Source organism: Halichoerus grypus, chromosome 6 (assembly GCF_964656455.1).
Source record: "Halichoerus grypus chromosome 6, mHalGry1.hap1.1, whole genome shotgun sequence".
Classification (NCBI taxonomy): Eukaryota; Metazoa; Chordata; class Mammalia; order Carnivora; family Phocidae; genus Halichoerus; species Halichoerus grypus.
In genome coordinates, this window is record NC_135717.1 from 78,074,397 (window position 1) to 78,093,990 (window position 19,594).

The following is a 19,594-nucleotide window of genomic DNA, read 5'->3' on the forward strand; positions in this document are numbered from 1 at the left end:
TAAATCCTTTGTCCCTTTCTAGATACTTATCTATATATTTATTACTCTGACAAGTTCCTGCTATGAGGTATCCTGAGAGACCTCTAAGAACAACCTTTATCACAACAGGGATCTGACCCTTTCATATTTGCTTGCTAATTACCATTTTCAAGTTTAAAATGTGTGCTCAATCAAAATAGAAATCAGGGCACTCTGAACTAGAGCTTGCAAGACTCTGAGAATATTTTTATGGCATTCTATCAATAGAAAATGGACCCAGATAAACATAAATCCTCAAGTTATTCACTAATTATTCAAAAATAGTTAAAAATCCAAGGAAATAATGTTTTAATAAGGGTCAAAATTACTTCTATATTGTATAAAGCATTACAATATAAGCCTCTGAATGGTTCTTATTTATATTATACCTTAGCACTTAAAAATAAGGCATTTATCCAAAGGCTATGTTCTCTCAGGTCCATTCCTATTGCCAAGATGATAATGTTGATAGAACAAGTTTCCACATTTCTCCAGATGAAAACTGCAAGGCTATGTAAAAATACCCATCCCTATCCCAGGAATGCAAGGTTGGTTCAACATACAAAAATCAATCAATATAATGTACTATATTAATAAAGAACAAAAATGACATGATCATCTCAATAAATCTAGAAAAACCATTTGATGAAGTACAACACCTTTTCATGATAAAAACACTCAATAAATTAGGAATAAAAGGAGACTTCCTCAACCTGATAAAGGACATCTATAAAAAATCCACACTTAACATCATATTTAATGGTGAAAAATGAAAGCCTTTCTCCTAAGATAAATAACAAGACAAGAGGGCACCTGGCTAGTAGAGCATGCAACTTTTGATCTCGGGGTTGTGAGTTCAAGACCCACGCTGGGTGTAGAAATCTCTTAAAAATAAAAAAGTCTTTAAGAAAAAGATAAAGGATATAGGCTTTCACTACCTCTATTCTCCATTGTACCAGACATTTGGGAATAGCAATTAAGGAAGAATAAAAATAATGAAAGACAGCCACATTGGAAAGGAAGAAGTACAACTATCTCTTTGCAGATGGCATGATCTTATATACAGAAATTACTAAAAAATCCACTCAAACACTATTAGAGCTAATAAACAAGTTTAGCAAAGTTGCAAAATACAAAATCAATATACAAAAATCAGTTGTATATCTGTATAAAAAATTAATAATATGAAACTGAAATGAAGAAAACAATTCCATTTACAATGGCATAAAAAAATAAAATATTCAGGAATAAATGTAAAGAAGTTCAAAACTTATAAAGTGAAAACTACAAAACAATGATAAAGGAAATTAATGACAACCTAAGGAAGGTGAAGACACCCCATGTTCATCAACTGAAAAACTTGGTATTGTTAATATGGCAATACTCCCCAAACTGATGAACAGATTCAACACAATCCCTATCAAAGTTCCAAATGCCTTTTTCACAGAAATGGACACACTGATCTCAAAATTCATATAGAATTACAAGAGACACCCCCCAAAAAAAAACAATCCTGAAAAGGAACAAAGGTAGAGGATTCACGATTCCCAATATCCAAACCTACAAAAATCTACAGTAATCAAGACAGGGTGGTATGACACATGGAGAGGCATATACACTGATGGAATAGAATTAAGAGTTCAGAAATGAACACACGTGTCCATAAGCAACTGAGTTTTAGCAAAAGTCCTAAGACCATTCATTGAGAAAAGATTGTCTTTTCAACAAATTGTGCTGGGACAACTGGATACTCACATACAAAATAATGAAGTTGACCCCTACCTTAGACCAAAAATTAACTTGGAATGGATCAAAGATCTAAATACAAAATCTAAAACTACAAAATCATAGGAGAAAACGTAGGAGGAAATCTTTGTGACCTTCAATTAGGCAATTGGCTTATTTGACATGACACCAAAAGCAAAAGCAACCAAGAAAAAAAAAAAGATAAACTGGCCCTGATCAAAATTTAAAACTCTTGTGCACCAAAGGATGCTATCAAGTAAGTGAAAAGATAACCCAGAGGGTACCTAGGTGGCTCAGTGGTTAAGCGTCTGCCTTCAGCTCAGGTCATGATCCCAGGGTCCTGGGATCGAGTCCCACATCGGGCTCCCTGCTCGGCAAGAAGCCTGCTTCTCCCTCTCCCGCTCCCCCTGCTTGTGTTCCTGCTCTTGCTATCTCTCTGTCAAATAAATAAATAAAATCTTTAAAAAAAAAAAAAAAAAGATAACCCAGAGACTGGGAGAAATAGTTGCAAATCCCTTATCAATATGGGTGGAGTCTCCAATATATAAAGACTTTCCAGAACTCAATCATAAAAAGACAAATAATTGAAAAATAAACAAAAAAATATGAATTGGCATTTCTCCAAAGAAGATATACAAATGGCCAAGTACATGAAAAGATGCTCAACATCATTAGTCATTATGGAAATGCAAATGAAAACCACAAAAAGATACCACTGCATACCTATCAGAATGACACATGTTGACAGGAATGTCACAGAGCTGCTTTAGAAACAGTTTGGCAGTTCCTCAAAAAGTTAAACATGAAGTTAACATCAATTCCATTCTTAGATATACATACAAGAGAAATGAAAACATAAAAGTTCATACAAAAACTTATACATCAATGTTCATAGAATCATTATTCATAATAGACAAAAGCTATAAACAACCCAAACGTCCATAAACTGATGAATGGATACACAAAATATGCTATATTCATCCTAATGGAATATTATTCAGACATAAAAAGGAATGAAGTACTGATACTTGAGTGAAGAATTACAATGAGTTAACCTTGAAAACATTATGTTAAAAAACAGCCAGACACAAAAAGTTGCATATTATACAATTATGTTTATATGAAATGTCAGAACAAGCAAATCCATAGAGATAAGAAGTAGATCAGGGGTTGCCAGAGGATAAGGGGTTGTGAATGCTAACAGGTATGGGTTTCTTCTTGAAAATGTTCTGGAATTAAATAGTGGTGATGGTTGCACAAACTTGTAAGTATACACAAAACAATAAATTCTATAGCTTAAAATAGTAAATTCTATGATATATGAATTATAGCTCAATTAGGAAAAAAATTTATTTAATTATTTAATTAACCCCTAGTGCTAGCTTAAAAATTCTAAGCCTAAGATTTATCCTGTTTTATTCCCCCAAATAACACAAAACAATTTAGCCAAGTTTCTCTGTTCTTTAAAGACTTTAGGGAGCCTGGGTGGCTCAGTTGGTTAAGCGACTGCCTTCGACTCAGGTCATGATCCCAGGGTCCTGGGATCAAGTCCCACATCGGGCTCCCCCTGCTCAGCGGGGAGCCTGCTTCTCTCTCTGCCTCTACCTGCCACTCCCCTTGCTTGTGCTCTCTCTCTCTTTCTGTCAAATAAATAAAATCTTTAAAAAACAAAAAAAAAAGACTTTAAAATTCTTTTGAATCTATGCACATACTCAGTCCAATTATCTTCTAGATGGCAGTCTCTTCCATATGAGAGCACTAATACACAAAGTTTTCATCTAGATAGTTGCGCTTCTCACCTAAGGTGAAGCTCTAAAACAAATACGTAGCATTAATTCACCTTCTGCTGTTAGTATATCCTTTGTATCCTTTCTTTACACCTTATTCCTTTGTACTCTTTTTTTTATATTTTTATACCCTGTGATAATTCCTAAATTGGGTAAAACAATTATAGACTGTTTAGAATTCCTTCTGATTTGAAGTGACTTGTGTTGGGAATGGTGGATGACAGTAGAAGCTCTATGAATAACAGATTAAGACACTAAGTAACACGGAAATAAAAAAATTCCTCTAAGGGCGCCTGGGTGGCTCAGTCGTTAAGCGTCTGCCTTCGGCTCAGGTCATGATCCCAGGGTCCTGGGATCGAGCCCCACATCGGGCTCCCTGCTCAGCAGGGAGCCTGCTTCTCTCTCTCCCACTCCCTCTGCTTGTGTTCCCTCTCTTGCAGTGTCTCCCCCTGTCAAATAAATAAATAAAATCTTTAAAAAAAAAAGGAGCCTGCTTCTCTCTCTCCCACTCCCTCTGCTTGTGTTCCCTCTCTTGCTGTGTCTCTCTCTGTCAAATAAATAAATAAAATCTTTAAAAAAAAAAAAAAAAGAAAAATTCCTCTTCCATTCTGATTAATAAGTCTGCAACATTATAAGACACCAAAAAAGGGACTAAGAGCTTTATCACCATAGCACCACACAAAAAAATCTTAACCTCATATTCTCAATCCTTTATTCAACATTTTTTTTTTTTTTTTTTTTTTTTTTTTTTTTAAAGATTTTATTTTATTTATTTGACAGAGAGAACGCGAGAGAGGGAACACAAGCAGGGGGAGCGGGAGAGGGAGAAGCAGGCTTCCCGCCGAGCAGGGAGCCCGATGCGGGGCTCGATCCCAGGACCCTGGGATCATGACCTGAGCCGAAGGCAGACGCTTAACGACTGAGCCACCCAGGCGCCCCTATTCAACATTTTTATTGAACTGGAGCAGATATTTTTTCCAAAGATGGCCACAATAATACCTCCCACCTTATAGGCTCCTCTGCATTGTGGCTTTGCCACGGCTCCGTTAAGAAGTGAAGTGTATTTCTTGACCCCCCGAATCAAGGTAAGTCCTGTGACTATGACAAACAGAATACAGCAAAAGGAATCCTCTGTCACTTCTAAACCCATTCATAGCATAACCCTTAACTGGTCAGGCAGCTTCTGCTTCTAACATCTATGACTGTGGAGTCAGGTGCCACATAAGAAGTGTGACGACTCTCATCATGCTGTGGGATACCCAGGACATATGCAGAAGCCCTGAGGCAAAAGACAGCATGTAGCCATGCAGCCAGAGGCCATGGAGTACCTAGACAGAATGTATGCAAGTGAAAAGGCCAGCTTGGCAGTGGATCGTCCAACTGCTGACACCCCCAGCTGTCACCAAACATATCAGGGACAAACTACCCAAAAGAGCCCTTCCTGAATTCATGACTCACAAATAAGTGAGCATTCAAAAATCATTGTTTAAGCTACCAAGCTTTAGAAATAGTTCATTATGCAGACGAAGATTTTTCTCCATCTATTATAAAGCAGTGCTATTGCTATTGTTGCTTTAATCACTTATAACTGAACTTTATTGTTTCTAGATTATCAGAATGTAGAGATGAGGGGTGTTGTGTTTGTTTTATTGTTTTTATTTTTGGAGAGAAATGTTCTGGAAGTAGAAAGGATGGTGAGCAGGAATATATCATAATTAAAGTAATTTATAACAAGGTAAACTTTTCTTAGGGACTAACTCATCACTCATTACAAAATGTCACTTGTATAATACCAACATCATTTAAAAAGTTATCTGTTGACAAACTAGAAGTTAAATCAGACTGTCCAAGTTCAGCTATCAACCTCCTTAAGGTTTACTTGAAAAAAAGGGGGTGGAGGGAACGGGACAAGGAAGGTTATACGAAGCAAAGTAAATCCATATGGAGTATATTCCCCAACAAAAATATCATCATCAATCAGACTTCATCTACTATACATTCTGGTTTTTGACAAAACATTTTAAGAATTTAGCTGTACATATTCTCCATAAACAAAAAAATTTAATTAAACTGTGTTCTATTAAAAAAAAATAAGTAAAAGAATGAAAAAAGAAAATTCTAAAGCCTAGTTTCCAACTTAATATTTGATTAGAGACTGACTTGGTTCTCTCTTTAACTTCATTAGCAGCTGGGTTGTGACTTAAAAATAATAGCACTTAGAAAACATTGCAATTAATTCTTACTAAAAATAAAATATGACAATTTTTAAAAATATTAATTTTCTGAGTAAAATTACTAAACACTGTTTTTTTAGTGATAAAACATATTCTCCTTTCCATCTTATGATATGGAAAAAGTGAAGAAAGTAACACTATCTTAACCAAGACTCCACAGAAAACAAATAGAATATATAAAAAACCTATTCTTTCTGATTTCCTACCCAAAACAAAATAACAAAAGAGACTTAAAGAACCAATCTAGGACCAAACTAACAAACCAACTGCAACCTTCTAATTATATATATCAATCAGCTTTCTGCTACCGTTAAATTTAAACTCTAAATACCCAAACCTAGGAAACTGGAGAAGTAAGCAAGGCAAAATCAACATAAGTTATAGAAGCATAGAAAGCAATGATGGTAACATCTGCGTCAGCAAATTAAACTCCAAGCTACATTATAATTTATAATCAATCAAGCAAGAAGCTGTACAATTTTAACACAGATTTTTGAATGCAGCTCAGATTCAAATGCTCAATTACATTTTCCAGGTCAGTGATTTGTTATAAAGATAAGAAATTTACTGTAACACAAAACTACTTAAAACCATAGGGGAGAACCCTGGGAAGGAGGAGCCCAATGCTAATCCCATTGTACAGCATGCTTGGCCATCTGCTATTGTCCCACTTTATTTTCTGAGCACAGGGTTATCCCAGTGCATACAAATATGTCCACTGCCTAGAGAGTCAGGAGATTGTGGGTGGGCAGTGGTGGCCAAAACAGAGCCACAAACAGTGCAGAGTATGCGACTCACAATCCAGCCATTATCACAGCTGCTGCTATTCTCAAAAAACAATGATTTTTTAAAAAATGCATTTCTAATATACCCAAAGTAATGCCAAAGTAGTATGTTTCCTGGTATTCCTCCTTTAAATATTAAAATATTTAAATATTACTTAAACATACAATAATAAATATTTGTGAAAAAAATGATTATAGAAAACCGATGCCAGAAAAAAAGAAAGGATGAAAACAGAGTTAACCTATCCCTCTTCCTTATGAAGTAAGTCTCTGAATCAAGAAGCAAAGTAGGTTAACTGTGTGCAAAACTAAGCCATCTCTCCAGGCATAGCTTAAGTTCTACCTGAAAGGTTATCTCAATACCCCACTGCAGATAAATTTTCAGTTTTTGACAGAAAACCTTCAGGGCCTTTCTCTGAATTCTCTTTATTAGTTTCCTAAATAAACTAAAAGGAAAATAAAGATGAGTATATTCACTGAAAACTTCATTATGTAAGAACTGGAAATAATTTTCCCAGAGACCAGGTAATGAGAGTTACTAATAAGAAAGAAAAGGCATCCATAGACAGAGCTCTACCAGAAACTTTTAAGAATTCCTGTTACAAAAAAAAAAAAAAAATTCCTGTTACAAAAATGTTTAAAAAGCAAAGGCAGAATTCCAAGGCATGACACTGTGGAAAGGAACACTATTCCAAGTTTTCATTCACACCGCTCTCTTGGCTTGGGATGTCTTACTCCTTCCCCATTTGCTCAGCAAACGTTCATTCAATTTCAAGACTTAGTTCCGTTCACACAAGTTCAAATCAAAAAATTCTTGCTTTGTACCCCACTATACACCATGTATATCACCACTTCTTTAACTAAAACTTAGAGAGCAGAAACCACATCTTATTTGTCTAGGTACTTAGCTCAGTGCCTACTATATAGCAGAAGGCACTACACCAAATGGATGAATGAAGGCAGTTTTCCAGGGAAGCCACAAAACACAATTTGACTATGCAACTATAAATGTACTCAGTAAGGGGGAAAAGGGAGAAAGAGCAAACAATTCTCCAGTGTATATAAATATATACATTGCTCCAGTATATATAAATATATCCATTGATTAGAAAGCTAGGAAAATGTGTGGGTAGTGGTCCTGAAAAAGCCAAAAACAGCTGAGCATATCACTGGCTCATAACCCAGGCATCACTGTAAGAAAGAATTATATAGTGATCTCTCCAACTGACTCAGATTTTTAAGCCAGGTTTATAAGGGTCTGAATGAAGAACACAGAGAAATAAGAATTTTTAAAAAGGCTAGACCTGAAAACAAACTCGGCTTACAAGAAAAAAAATTCTACAGACAACAAAAAGAGCTTTGAGAATTGTTTCGATAATCAATCTGAAAGAGGTACAATATATCACAAAAGCCTTTTCTGGTCTATTCAACATTTTATCATTTATATGAAAGTATAAAGAATATGCTTATAAATGGGTAGAAGGCATAAAGTTGAAGATCCTCAAAGATTAATTGGCTGAATTAAGCAAAGTAAAACTTAGTAAAAATAAACAATATTAAGGGGCGCCTGGGTGGCTCAGTCGGTTAAGTGTCTGCCTTCAGCTCAGGTCATGATCTCAGGATTCCAGGATCGAGACTGGCATCAGGCTCCCTGCTCAGTGAGGAGTCTACTTGTCCCTCTCCCTTTGCCCCTCCCCCAACTCATGTGCACGTGCTCTCTCTCTCTCTCTAATAAATAAAAATCTTAAAAGAAAAAAGAATAAACAATATTAACACCTTATATCCATAGTATGCAACACTTTACAGGTTCCAAAGTACTTTCCAACACATTACATCATTTAACAAAAACCTCCTGAGGTAACTATTATACCCTGTCTATAGTTGAAAAAACTGGAGGTTAGTCAGTTTCAGTGAGTTGCCCAATATCACATACCAGTTAGGGCCAAGAATATTAATAATGTTCTAATTATCTCTCTTGCAATTAAATCCGAAGTTTCAACTGGAAAAGTAAAATATGGGAGAAAAATGAGTTCAGACAAATAACTGCCATCAGAAAAATTAACCAGGGCAAAGGAGAACACTGGGAGGAACAGAAATATATCATCTAGAAAAACAAGATTTGAGGGCTGTCAAATGGCAAGTTCCTAATACCTAAAAAGTCATTCTGCAGGAGGAGGATTATACTTGTTCAATACAGCCCCAAGTTAATCTCAATCAGCAAATACTGTAAATAATCAAATTCTGGTTCAAGGAAAGAGGGTCAAACTGTCCCAAGTCATCAATTCATCATAATTGGACCTATTTGACCGTAAGGTAAATAAACCCTTTTGCCTGAGAATTTATATGAAAAATTTTAATCAGACAGTTAAAATTTATCAGGTAAGACCCTACATCTGTATCAGACATTCTTCCAAAATGTACAAATGAACTTCGAGGGAAAAGTGATTCTGATTTTAGAATTATAAAATTAGAAATAAATTTAAAGTGAAATATATGAAAAGTTCTTTTTCAAAGAAAATACTAATACGTATATATACAGAGGCTTTTTTTCTAAGCAATTTTCAAACTAATATTCAAACAGAGGAAAACATATAAAAGATATTGTATCTTTTATACCAATGTACCATGCAAATTTAACAAAACTTAATCTGCCTCCAGTTATTTTAAATTATGTTAATATTTAATATATACATGTTATGAAGTATAATAAATTAAATACACACAAACTCATTACCCATGTTAAGATACTTACATATCCCTCCTTATGCCATCTCTCTACCTTCCCTACCTCTAGAAGAAATGACTTTGCTGAATTTTTATCCTAAACATTCCTTTCCCTTAAAATAACAGGTTCCATTGTGTGACCATACCAAATTTACCTACTCACTCTTCTCTTAATGAACTTTTGTATAATGTTTCCTCAGTTTTGTTTTGTTTTGTTTTTATAGCCAAACAAGGCTACTATGAACATTCCTACACATGTCCTGGAGTTCATCTAAAGTATCTGTATCGGGGAGGATATGCTTATGTTTAATTTCATAACTACTTTCCAAAGTAGTTTTACCAATTTAAAAATCCAATAGCACTGTTCAAAAAATCCAACTGCCATATTTATCAACACTTGATACTGTCACAGACTTCTTAATTTTTGCCAACAAAGCAAAAAAGAATAGGTATAAAATTGTTTCTTAATCTGGTTTTCTTTTACATTCCCCTGATTACATTCAGGGTAAATACTTCTCATATTTATTTGTAAGGTATACTTCCTCATATTATGTATGTTTCATTAATAGTTACATGGGTTATAAAAGTGTAAAACCATGTATCCTGATCTAATATATGGGGGCATGCACAAACACCAAAATTAAATTTTCAACTCTGGGACAAAATGGAGGACAATACTATCAAGTAAAGAGATGTCAAGGAACATCAACTGTATTTGAAATTTTACTTCTTAAGCTGAATAATTACCATTACTTATATTATTCTCTGTATTCTTCATATCTCTGAAACAGTTATAAAATATAAAAAGATAATATAACATAATCAATAAGCAAGAACTTAGGAAACATAGCACCTATGACTTTTCTTGAAAATTTTTCAAAGGAATTCTAGAGCAACCATGAATTAAATAAAAATTTAAACCTTGGGGTATGAAGCAGGAAGATGGCAACAGAGTACAAGGACCCTAGGCTCACCATGTCTCACAAACACAACTAGATAACTATCAAATCATCCTAAATATGCCAGAAATCAACCAGATGACTGACAGAACAAACTCTACAACTAAAGGGAGAGAAGAGGCCACATGGAAGAAGATAGGAAGTACAGAGACATGGTTTGGGGGAGACACAGATCTTGGGTGCTGCGGATGGAGGGAAGCCATGGTCAGAAAAGGGCGAGAGAGAGAGAGAGAGAGAGGAGCACAGAGGGGAAAGCACAAGGAGAACACTTCCCCAAAGCCACTGACTTGGCAAATGAGAGGAGCTACATTTCATGAGTTCTTGTAAGCAGTAGGGATTAAAGCCTGGAGTTTTAAAGGTCAGCGGGCTTGGCTGGGATAGAGTCTGGAGGGCACTGTGCTGCTCCTGGAGAGATGGCAGGCAAACAACCTGGGGGCAGACAGTGCAGAAACAACGATCTGAAGAGCATCTGGGGCACACAGTGGGGAGATCACACACTTTTCTCAGAGCACTTCCCTGAGAGGCAACATTCACAGAGTCTCTGGGAACAACGAAGCTTGCCAACACCATTTCCTTCCCCTGCCCCTCAGCATAAATACGGAGCCAACTGCGGGAAGCAGCACAGCACCCACACTGGCTGTTTAACTTGCTTACACTAAGCCCTACCCGCCCTGGCTCTAGTGGAACTGCCCTTCTCAGTCACGCTTGCCTCAGTCCCAGTGCAGCAGGACCCTGCCCCAGAAGACCAGGACAAACCCCTGTCCATACCATGTCTCCAGACCCGAGAGTTTTGCAGGGCCTCAGTTATGGTGGAGATGGTGACAGCTCTCATTTCACAAGTAGACCAGAACACACCTAGCTAAAACCTGCCACATTCAGGCCAGGGACCAAACACTGCCCACAGCAGGAAAGGAGAGCCTCTATAAGTGACTGGCCTAAAGGGCAGAACAACCAGAACACAAAAGCAGAGCTCATGCACCACACATAGGAGACACTCCTTGATACGTCCTCCCTGGGAACTACATGACCTCTTCTTCATAAGGCCATAACTTTCAGGAGGATATATAACTGGCTTTTCTAACACTCAGAAGAAGGCAGAGACTTAGACAAAATGTGAAGACAGAGGAATTTATCCCAAATGAAAGAACAAGATAAGGCTATGGCCAGAGAGCTTTGTGAAACAGACATAAGGAACATACGTGATGAAGAATTTAAAGCAAAGATCGTAAGGATACTCACTGGCCTTGAGAAAAGAAGACATTGGTAAGACCCTTACCACAGAGATAAAAGAGTTAAAAAAGAATCAAAAGAGATGAAGAGTGTAATAAATGAAATTAGAACCATGCTTGATGCAATGAACAGCAGGCTGGAAGATGCAGAGAAACAAATTAATGACCTAGAAGACAAAGTAATGGTAAGCAATGAAGCTGAACAAAAGAGAGAAAAGAATTATGCCACACAAGAATAGATTTAGGGAACTCAGTGACCCCATCAAACATAATAACATTCATATTATAGAAGTCCCAAAAGAAGGGCGCCTGGGTGGCTCAGATGGTTAAGTGTCTGCCTTCGGCTCAGGTCATGATCCCAGGGTCCTGGGATCGAGTCCTGCATCGGGCTCCCTGCTCCTTGGGAGCCTGCTTCTCCCTCTGCTTCTCTCTCTCTCTCCCTGTCTCTCATGAATAAATAAATAAAATCTTTAAAAAAAAAAAAAAAAAAGAAGTCCCAAAAGAAGAAGAGAGAAAAGGGGGCAGAAAATTTATTTCAAGAAATAATAGCTGAGGGGCGTCTGGGTGGCTCAGTCAGTTTAGTGTCTGCCTTCAGCTCAGGTCATGATCTCAGGGTCCTGGGATCGAGCTCCACATCAGGCTCCTTGCTCAGTGGGGAGCCTGCTTCTCCCTCTCCCCCTGCCTGCTGCTCCCCCTGCTTGTGTGCGCGCTCTCTCTCTCTCCCTGTCAAATAAATTAATTAAAATCTTAAAAAAAAAAGAAAAGAAAAGAAATAATAGCTGAAAATTTCCCTCATCTGGGGAAAGAAACAGACATCCAGCTCCAAGGAGGCAAAGAGAACTCCCCTCAAAACCATTAACGCAGGCCAACACCAAGACATATTGTAATTACATTTGCAAAATATAGTGATAAAGAAAAAATCTTATAAGCAGCAAGACAAAAGAAGTCGTAACTTACAAGGGAAAACCCATAAGGCTAGCTGGAGCTTTCTCAACAGAAACTTGGCAAGCCAGAAGGGAGTGACATGATCTATTCAAAGTGCTAAAGGGGAAAAATCTGCAGCCAAGAATACTCTATCCAGCAAGGCTATCATTCAGAATACAAGGAGAGACAGTTTCCCAGGCAAACAAAAACTAAAGGAGTTCGTGATCACTAAACCAGTCCTGCAAGAAATATTAAAGGGGACTCTTTGAATGGAAAGGAGAGACCAAAAATGACAACAAAAGGTAGGAAAAACAAAAGCAGTATAAATGAATACTTCCTCTAAAAATCAGTCAAGGAACTCACACACACAAAAAGGACATAAATATAATAACATATACCTAAAACATGGGGAGGAGAGGAAGAAAGAATGGGTTCAAACTTGAACGACCATCAACTTAATATAGATTGATATTTGGGGGTGTCTGGGTGGCTCAGTTGGTTAAGCTTCCAATTCTTGATTTCAGCTCAGGTCATGATCTCAGGGTCATGAGATGGAGCCCTGCGTCAGGCTCCATGCTCAGCGGAGAGCCTGCTTGAGATTCTCTCTCTCCCTGTCTCTCTGCTCCTCCCTCACATGCTCACTCTCTCTCTCTAAAATAAATAAATACATCTTTTAAATATATATACACACACATATATATAGACTGATATTTGCAGAAGAGGTTATATACAAACCTAATGGTAACCATATCAAAAAACACTAACATGCAAAGAATAAAGAGAAAGAAATCCAAATATATCACTATAGAAAATCAGCAAAACATGAAAAAGACAAGAAAGGATCAGAGAAAATCTCCAGAAACAACCACAAAACAAGTAATAAAATGGCAATAAATACATATCTATCAATAATTACTGTGAATAGATTATGTGCTCCAATCAAAAGACATAGGGTGTCAGAATAGATTAAAAAATATATATATACCCATCTATATGCTGCCTACAAGAGACTCATTTTAGACCTAAAGATATCTCCAGATTGAAAGTGAGGGGACGGAGAAACAATTACTATACAAATGGTAGTAATTCAGCTCTCAAAAAAGAGCGCTGAATACCAATACTTATATCAGACAAACTAGCCTTCAAAGACTATTAACAAGAGACAAAGAAGAGCATTATATAATAATAAAGGGGACAATTCAACCAGAAGATATAACAATTGTAAATATTCATGCACCCAACATGGGAGCACCCAAATATATAAAACGATAACAAACACAAAGGAACTACTGATAATAACAAAATAATAGGGGACTTTAACACCCCACTTACATCAATGGACAGGTCATCTTAGCAGAAAATCAACAAGGAGACAATGGCTTTGAATGACACACTGGACCAGATGGACTTAACAGATCTATTCAGAACATTCCATCCTAAGACAGCAGAACACACATTCTTTTCACATGCACATGGAACATTCTCCAGAATATAACACCTATGACGTCACACAACAGGCCTCAATAAATACAAAATGACTGAAGTCATACTATGCACCTTTTCTAACCCCACACTATGAAACTAAAAGTCAACCACAAGCAAATCTTGGAAAGAGTACAAATACATGGAGGTTAAACAACATGCTACTAAACAATGAATGGGTCAACTAAGAAATCAAAGAAGAAATTAAAAAGTACATGGAAACAAATGAAAATGAAAACACAATGGTCCAAAACCTCTGGGATGCAGCAAAAACAGTTCTAAGAGGAAAGTTTATAGCAATACAGGCCTATCTCAAGAAGCAAGAGAAACTTCAAATAAACAACCTAAACTTATACCTAAAGGAGCTAGAAAAAGACCAACGAACAAAGCCTAGGACCAACAGAAGGAAGGAAATAATAAAGATTAGAGCATAAATAAAATGATATAGAAACTTTAAGAAAAAGAAAAAGAAAAAGAACAGGTCAGTGAAACCAGGAAGAGCTGGGTCTTTGAAAAAATTAATAAAATTGATAAACCCCTTGCCAGACTTACCAAAAAGAAAAGAGAAAGGACCCAAATAAATTAAATCACAAATGAGAGAGGAGAAATAACCAACATCACAAAAATACAAACAGTTATACAGGAATATTATCAAAAACTATATGCCAACAAATTGGACAACCTAGAAGAAATGAATAAATTCCAGGATATATAAACTATCAAAACTGAAACAGGAAGAAATAAGAAACTTGAACAGACCAACTACCAGCAAAGAAACTGAATCAGTAATCAAAAATCTCCCAACAAATAAAAGTCCAGGACCAGATGGCTTCACAGGCGAATTCTACCAAATATTTAAAGAAGTGTTAATATGTATTCTTCTCAAACTATTCCAAAAAATAAAAAAGGAAGGAAAACTTCCGAATTCATTCTATGAGGCCAACATTACCCTGATACCAAAACCAAATAAAGACTCCACAATAAAAGAGAACTACAGAGGCGCCTGGGTTGGCTCAGTAGGTTAAGCATCTGACTCTTGATCTCAGCTCAGGTCTTGATCTCAGGGTCATGAGTTCAAGCCCCACATCAGGCTCCATACTGGGCGTGGAGCCTACTTAAAAAAAAAAAAAGAGAGAGAACCATAGGCCAATGTCCCTGATGAGTAGAGCATACTTAATGATGAGCACTAAGTAATGTATAGAATTCCTGAATCACTATATTGCACATCTGAAACTAATATAACACTATATGTTAACTATATTGGAATTAAAATTTAAAAATAAAAAGAAAAATTAAAAATTAAAAAAATTTTTAAGTGAACATTTCAGAGGAAAGGGTGAGAAGGATATCAATATATATATACATATATATGTACATATACACACACACATATACATGGTAGGAATGAGGATATATGCCAGATATAGGAAACTAAACTCAGAACACCTGCACCTTACCTTCTTCTGAAGAACATTAACCTTCCTCTCTTTAACATCCAGCATGTCTTTGAGGTCATGTATCTCTCCAGCTTGTGTCCCCTTCTCCTCAGCCATATCCTGAATTTGTTTTGTCTTCTTATTCAACATGGTTTCCTTCTCTTCCAAACGCAATCGGAGAGCATCCACCTAAGAATGTGACATTTTTACAAATGATTAAATGAAAAGAAAGGAATGTAATCCCTTCCAAATACATGTGTATAGCTGCCCAAATGATATGTATATAGTAAACTTTCATTAGAATCAAATAAAATACCATTCTAAATATAATTATAGCTATTTAGAAATTAAACCCTAAAACCTTATAAGCACTTTTGTAATAAAAATAAAATTTACATCAGTTAAATATACAATGATACCAGGATAAATAGATCTGAATCAAGGGATAAAACGGAGAACTGTTATAAAGAGACTGAGTTTTGCCACCTCTTTGGAGGGTTTAAACAGATTCCCAGGCCCAGCCACAGTTCTGATTCAATGGGTTTGGGGGCGCAAGAATTAGTTTTTCTAACAAGTTCCCAATGCTTTAGAAAATCTAAAATTAGAAAGAAAACCATAAGCATCATCAAGCATGATACTTGCTGTTATCACATAATAGAAACTAGAGGTAGAATACGATGCTTTTTAGACCAACAATCCCATAATGCATCGAGACATCGTGCAAAGGAAAGCAAAGGTCCATTTTCATGCCCAAAGACTAGTCAGCTAAAGTCTGGCATCCAGTTACCTTTATCCCCCAAGTTTAATAACAGCTTTCACTAAATATAACTTTCAAATAACTAGAAATCTAATGAAATCAAAGAAATCTAATGATAGTACTTATTTTTAAATCCATTCAAAGCAAATTTGATTAAGCATACTCACACATCAAATTTATTTTAGGGTTTTTTTGTTTTTGTTTTTTGCTTTTTCACTAAGGATTTACAATTCAGCGAATAGTTACACATTTATTATAGCAAAACGGGGGCGCCTGGGTGGCTCAGTTGTTAAGTGTCTGCCTTTGGCTCAGGTCACGATACCGGGGTTCTGGGATCGGGCCCTGCATCGGGCTCCCTGCTCAGCAGGAAGCCTGCTTCTCCCTCTCCCACTCCCCCTGCTTGTGTTCCTTCTCGGTCAAATAAATAAATAAAAGCTTTCAAAATATATATATATATTGCAAAATAGGGACGTGGATTTCTTTCACCTCAAGACAGTGTTATTCTACAGAAATATAATGTGAGTCATATGCAAACCACATATGAAATTTTAAACTTTCTAGGAGCTATATTAAAAAATAAAAAAGAAACAAAATTAATTTTAATATTATAACTTGTTTAATCTATCTATAAAACTGTCATTTCAAACATGTAATCCATATTAAAAACTATCAATGAACTATTTTATTTTACATTCTTTGTTTCACCCTGCCTTAAAAGTCCAATGCATATTGTAATTTTTATATTTACATCATATCTCAATTTGGATTACCCTATTTCAAATGCTCAATAGCCACAAATAGCTCGTGGCTACAACACTGAAAGTGCAAATCTAAGATACAAGTATATTTCTATAAAACATCCTTAATCTTGAACTTGTCCTATATTATTTTTCCTGGCTGTCTGTGGATTAACCAACCCACAAAGAAAAAAGAGGTAACATGGGTAATGACTCACATTTAGAGAACACCAAAACTCTCAGGGAAAATCTAATATTACATCTAAGCTATAAGGTATCTGAGAACCAATACTGTGTGTATGGTAGTACTTACTGCTAAGTACTATGGAAAATTTTCCTACAAGACTAGTCTCATTTGAGACTCTATAGTTAAGTCATTATGTACTTAAAAATTATCTTGGACTATGCTGGAAAGGAAAAACATATAAATACACCAGATTTCACTCTGCTAAACTACACTTGTTCCAACCACCACTTCAATGCCATTTGTCCCACCAAGCCAGAAATTGGGGAAGTAATCTTTGTAGGTTCCATTTATAATTCTTCACCACAAGTTCTACCATGCCCCCTCAATAAATACTTTTCACTTCTGATTTCCCTCTATTCTAATAATGATATATGGTAACCTTGTTATATTCTGGAAAGGTCCACCTGAAAACTTTCAAACACTTAAATTCTTATTTCTGAAACAACCATTTTCTTTCTTCTATACTTACTAAATCTACTCTTGGTGCATAGCATAACCCATCATCTATCATCTATCATCTCTTTTTCGTCATTCATCCCTATTCTGGTTTGTCTTGTTTTTCTCCCAGCCTGAGCAATCCTTTCAAACACAGCCTCTTATCATCTCCTTTTTATTTTAGTCATACTTATTTTACAGATCTTTACTTCTAAATTAAATGGGTTTCTTCATTCTGTCCTCATATTTCTGAACCTTTCTCCATTTGGTCATGTATATGGCTTGCCAACCCTATACATAGTATATTAAAAATCCCCCCAATTCTAATCCTCAAACATTGTATCTTCTTCACTTGCATTCTCCCTGTGGAAAATTTCACTTTCCCATGGCAACCTGGGAAACTGAGACTTAGAAAAGATAGTTATAAATAAGCAGCAGAGCAGGACTTTAAGATTAACTGGTCTGTCTCCAGATCCTACAATCTTAACCACTAATTATATACTACCCCACTAAGAGCGAGACAAAAAAGTATATACTATATGATTTCATATATATATAAAATTCTAGAAATTGTACACTAATTACAGTAATGGAAAAGAATAGTAATAGATCAAGGGTTGCCTGGGAAGAGGGAGAAAGGGAAAGGAGTGAAGAATATCAGGGAAAGGCAAAAGAAAGGGATTACAAAGAGATACAAGAAAATATGGGGGGGGCATGTTCATTATCTTAACGGTGGTACTGGAAGGAAATACAGGAAAATACTTTTAAGACACTGAGGCATGGAAGGTTTCATGTTTAAAGACACAGAAAGGGTATATCATAAGAAAAAATACTGGTAAATCCAACTCTGTTAAAATTTAAAACCTCACATCATGATACCATTTTATAGTGCTTGTTTTATTTTTTTATCTATATTTCATGTGCCTGAAATAGGTCTTAGTAACAGTAATATTAAAGAAAATAGATGAATATTTATACTTGCTTTAAAAATGTAGATATTTTATAAACTGAACAAAATTAAATATGACCCAATATTGAACTTCAATTTTTTAAAAATTTATGACCATTTATAATCCCTCAAAAAAATTTAAATATCTAGGTATAAGTCTAACAAAACATGTAAAGAATCTATATGCTGAAAATTACAATAAATGAAATCAATGAAGACCTAAATATGTTTTTCCCTTAAATACCTTATGAAATGTAATGTGTCAAGATAGCCAGCCTACTTAAAATTTTCCTCAGAGACATGGAAAAAGAAAAGATTACTTAAAGTAATAAAAAAAAAAATGTTTTGCTGAAAACAGTGGAACTACAATAATGTAGTGAATCCAAGAGATATTACCACTAAGAACTTCCAGTTTTGGTGCATAAATTCAGCACTAAAGATCTCAGAGCAAGAATTAAAATCCAATGCAAAACAAAGATGAATTGTGTGATTTCCACAGAGTTCCCCAACAGTCCTTTCTAAAGTGCAAGATGACAAAAGTCTTTACATTTCCTTGGTTTTTCTTCACCAACCTATTAAAATCAGAAAGACTACCATGCAAAGAAACAAAAAGATCCACAAGACAAATGTCAGAACTGAATATAGATTCAATTTGGAGAAAAGGACTACCACCACAGAGCAAGGACCTTTGTGGAATATGAAATTCAACAACCAGCCTGCTTAAGATGCCAAAAGAGCCCAGTGACCCTTATCCACGTGGCACTCAGGCACTGCTCAAGCTGGCCTGCATGGCTACTAATCCTATTTGACAGTATCAGATTTGGTTCCTATTAGCTGAATCCATTATAGGGCATCAGTCACGGTGATTCAAGAGGGTGCTTATTGAACCCATTGACTCTTCACAAAGAGGTCAAAGTCTTAGAAACGTATACATGTCAGAAATTTTTAAAAATAAATAAATCATACGCTAAATCATTTGTACCTAACTTCTACATTCTAATTTGTATTCCGTATACTATATATTCTACTTCTAACACATATACCACATATCCCAATAACAACAAGCAAAAAACAAACTAACTCACCTAAAAAACATTTCACACAGTATTCCCAAAATGCATTATTAAATTCTTTTTATAAAGGCA

The 19,594-nt window shown here is 35.8% G+C and overlaps 1 protein-coding gene across 12 annotated transcripts in view; it reads right to left on the reverse strand.

Moving 5' to 3' along the window:
- The window catches only part of ERC1 (ELKS/RAB6-interacting/CAST family member 1), a 550,857-nt gene that overhangs the window by 392,481 nt on the left and 138,782 nt on the right, over positions 1-19,594 (reverse strand). For all 12 annotated transcript variants that reach the window (XM_078075442.1, XM_078075441.1, XM_078075446.1 and 9 more), the window contains one exon: positions 15,346-15,513. In XM_078075442.1, the coding sequence (XP_077931568.1) occupies positions 15,346-15,513 (168 nt within the window). The remainder of the gene's footprint in view (positions 1-15,345; positions 15,514-19,594) is intronic.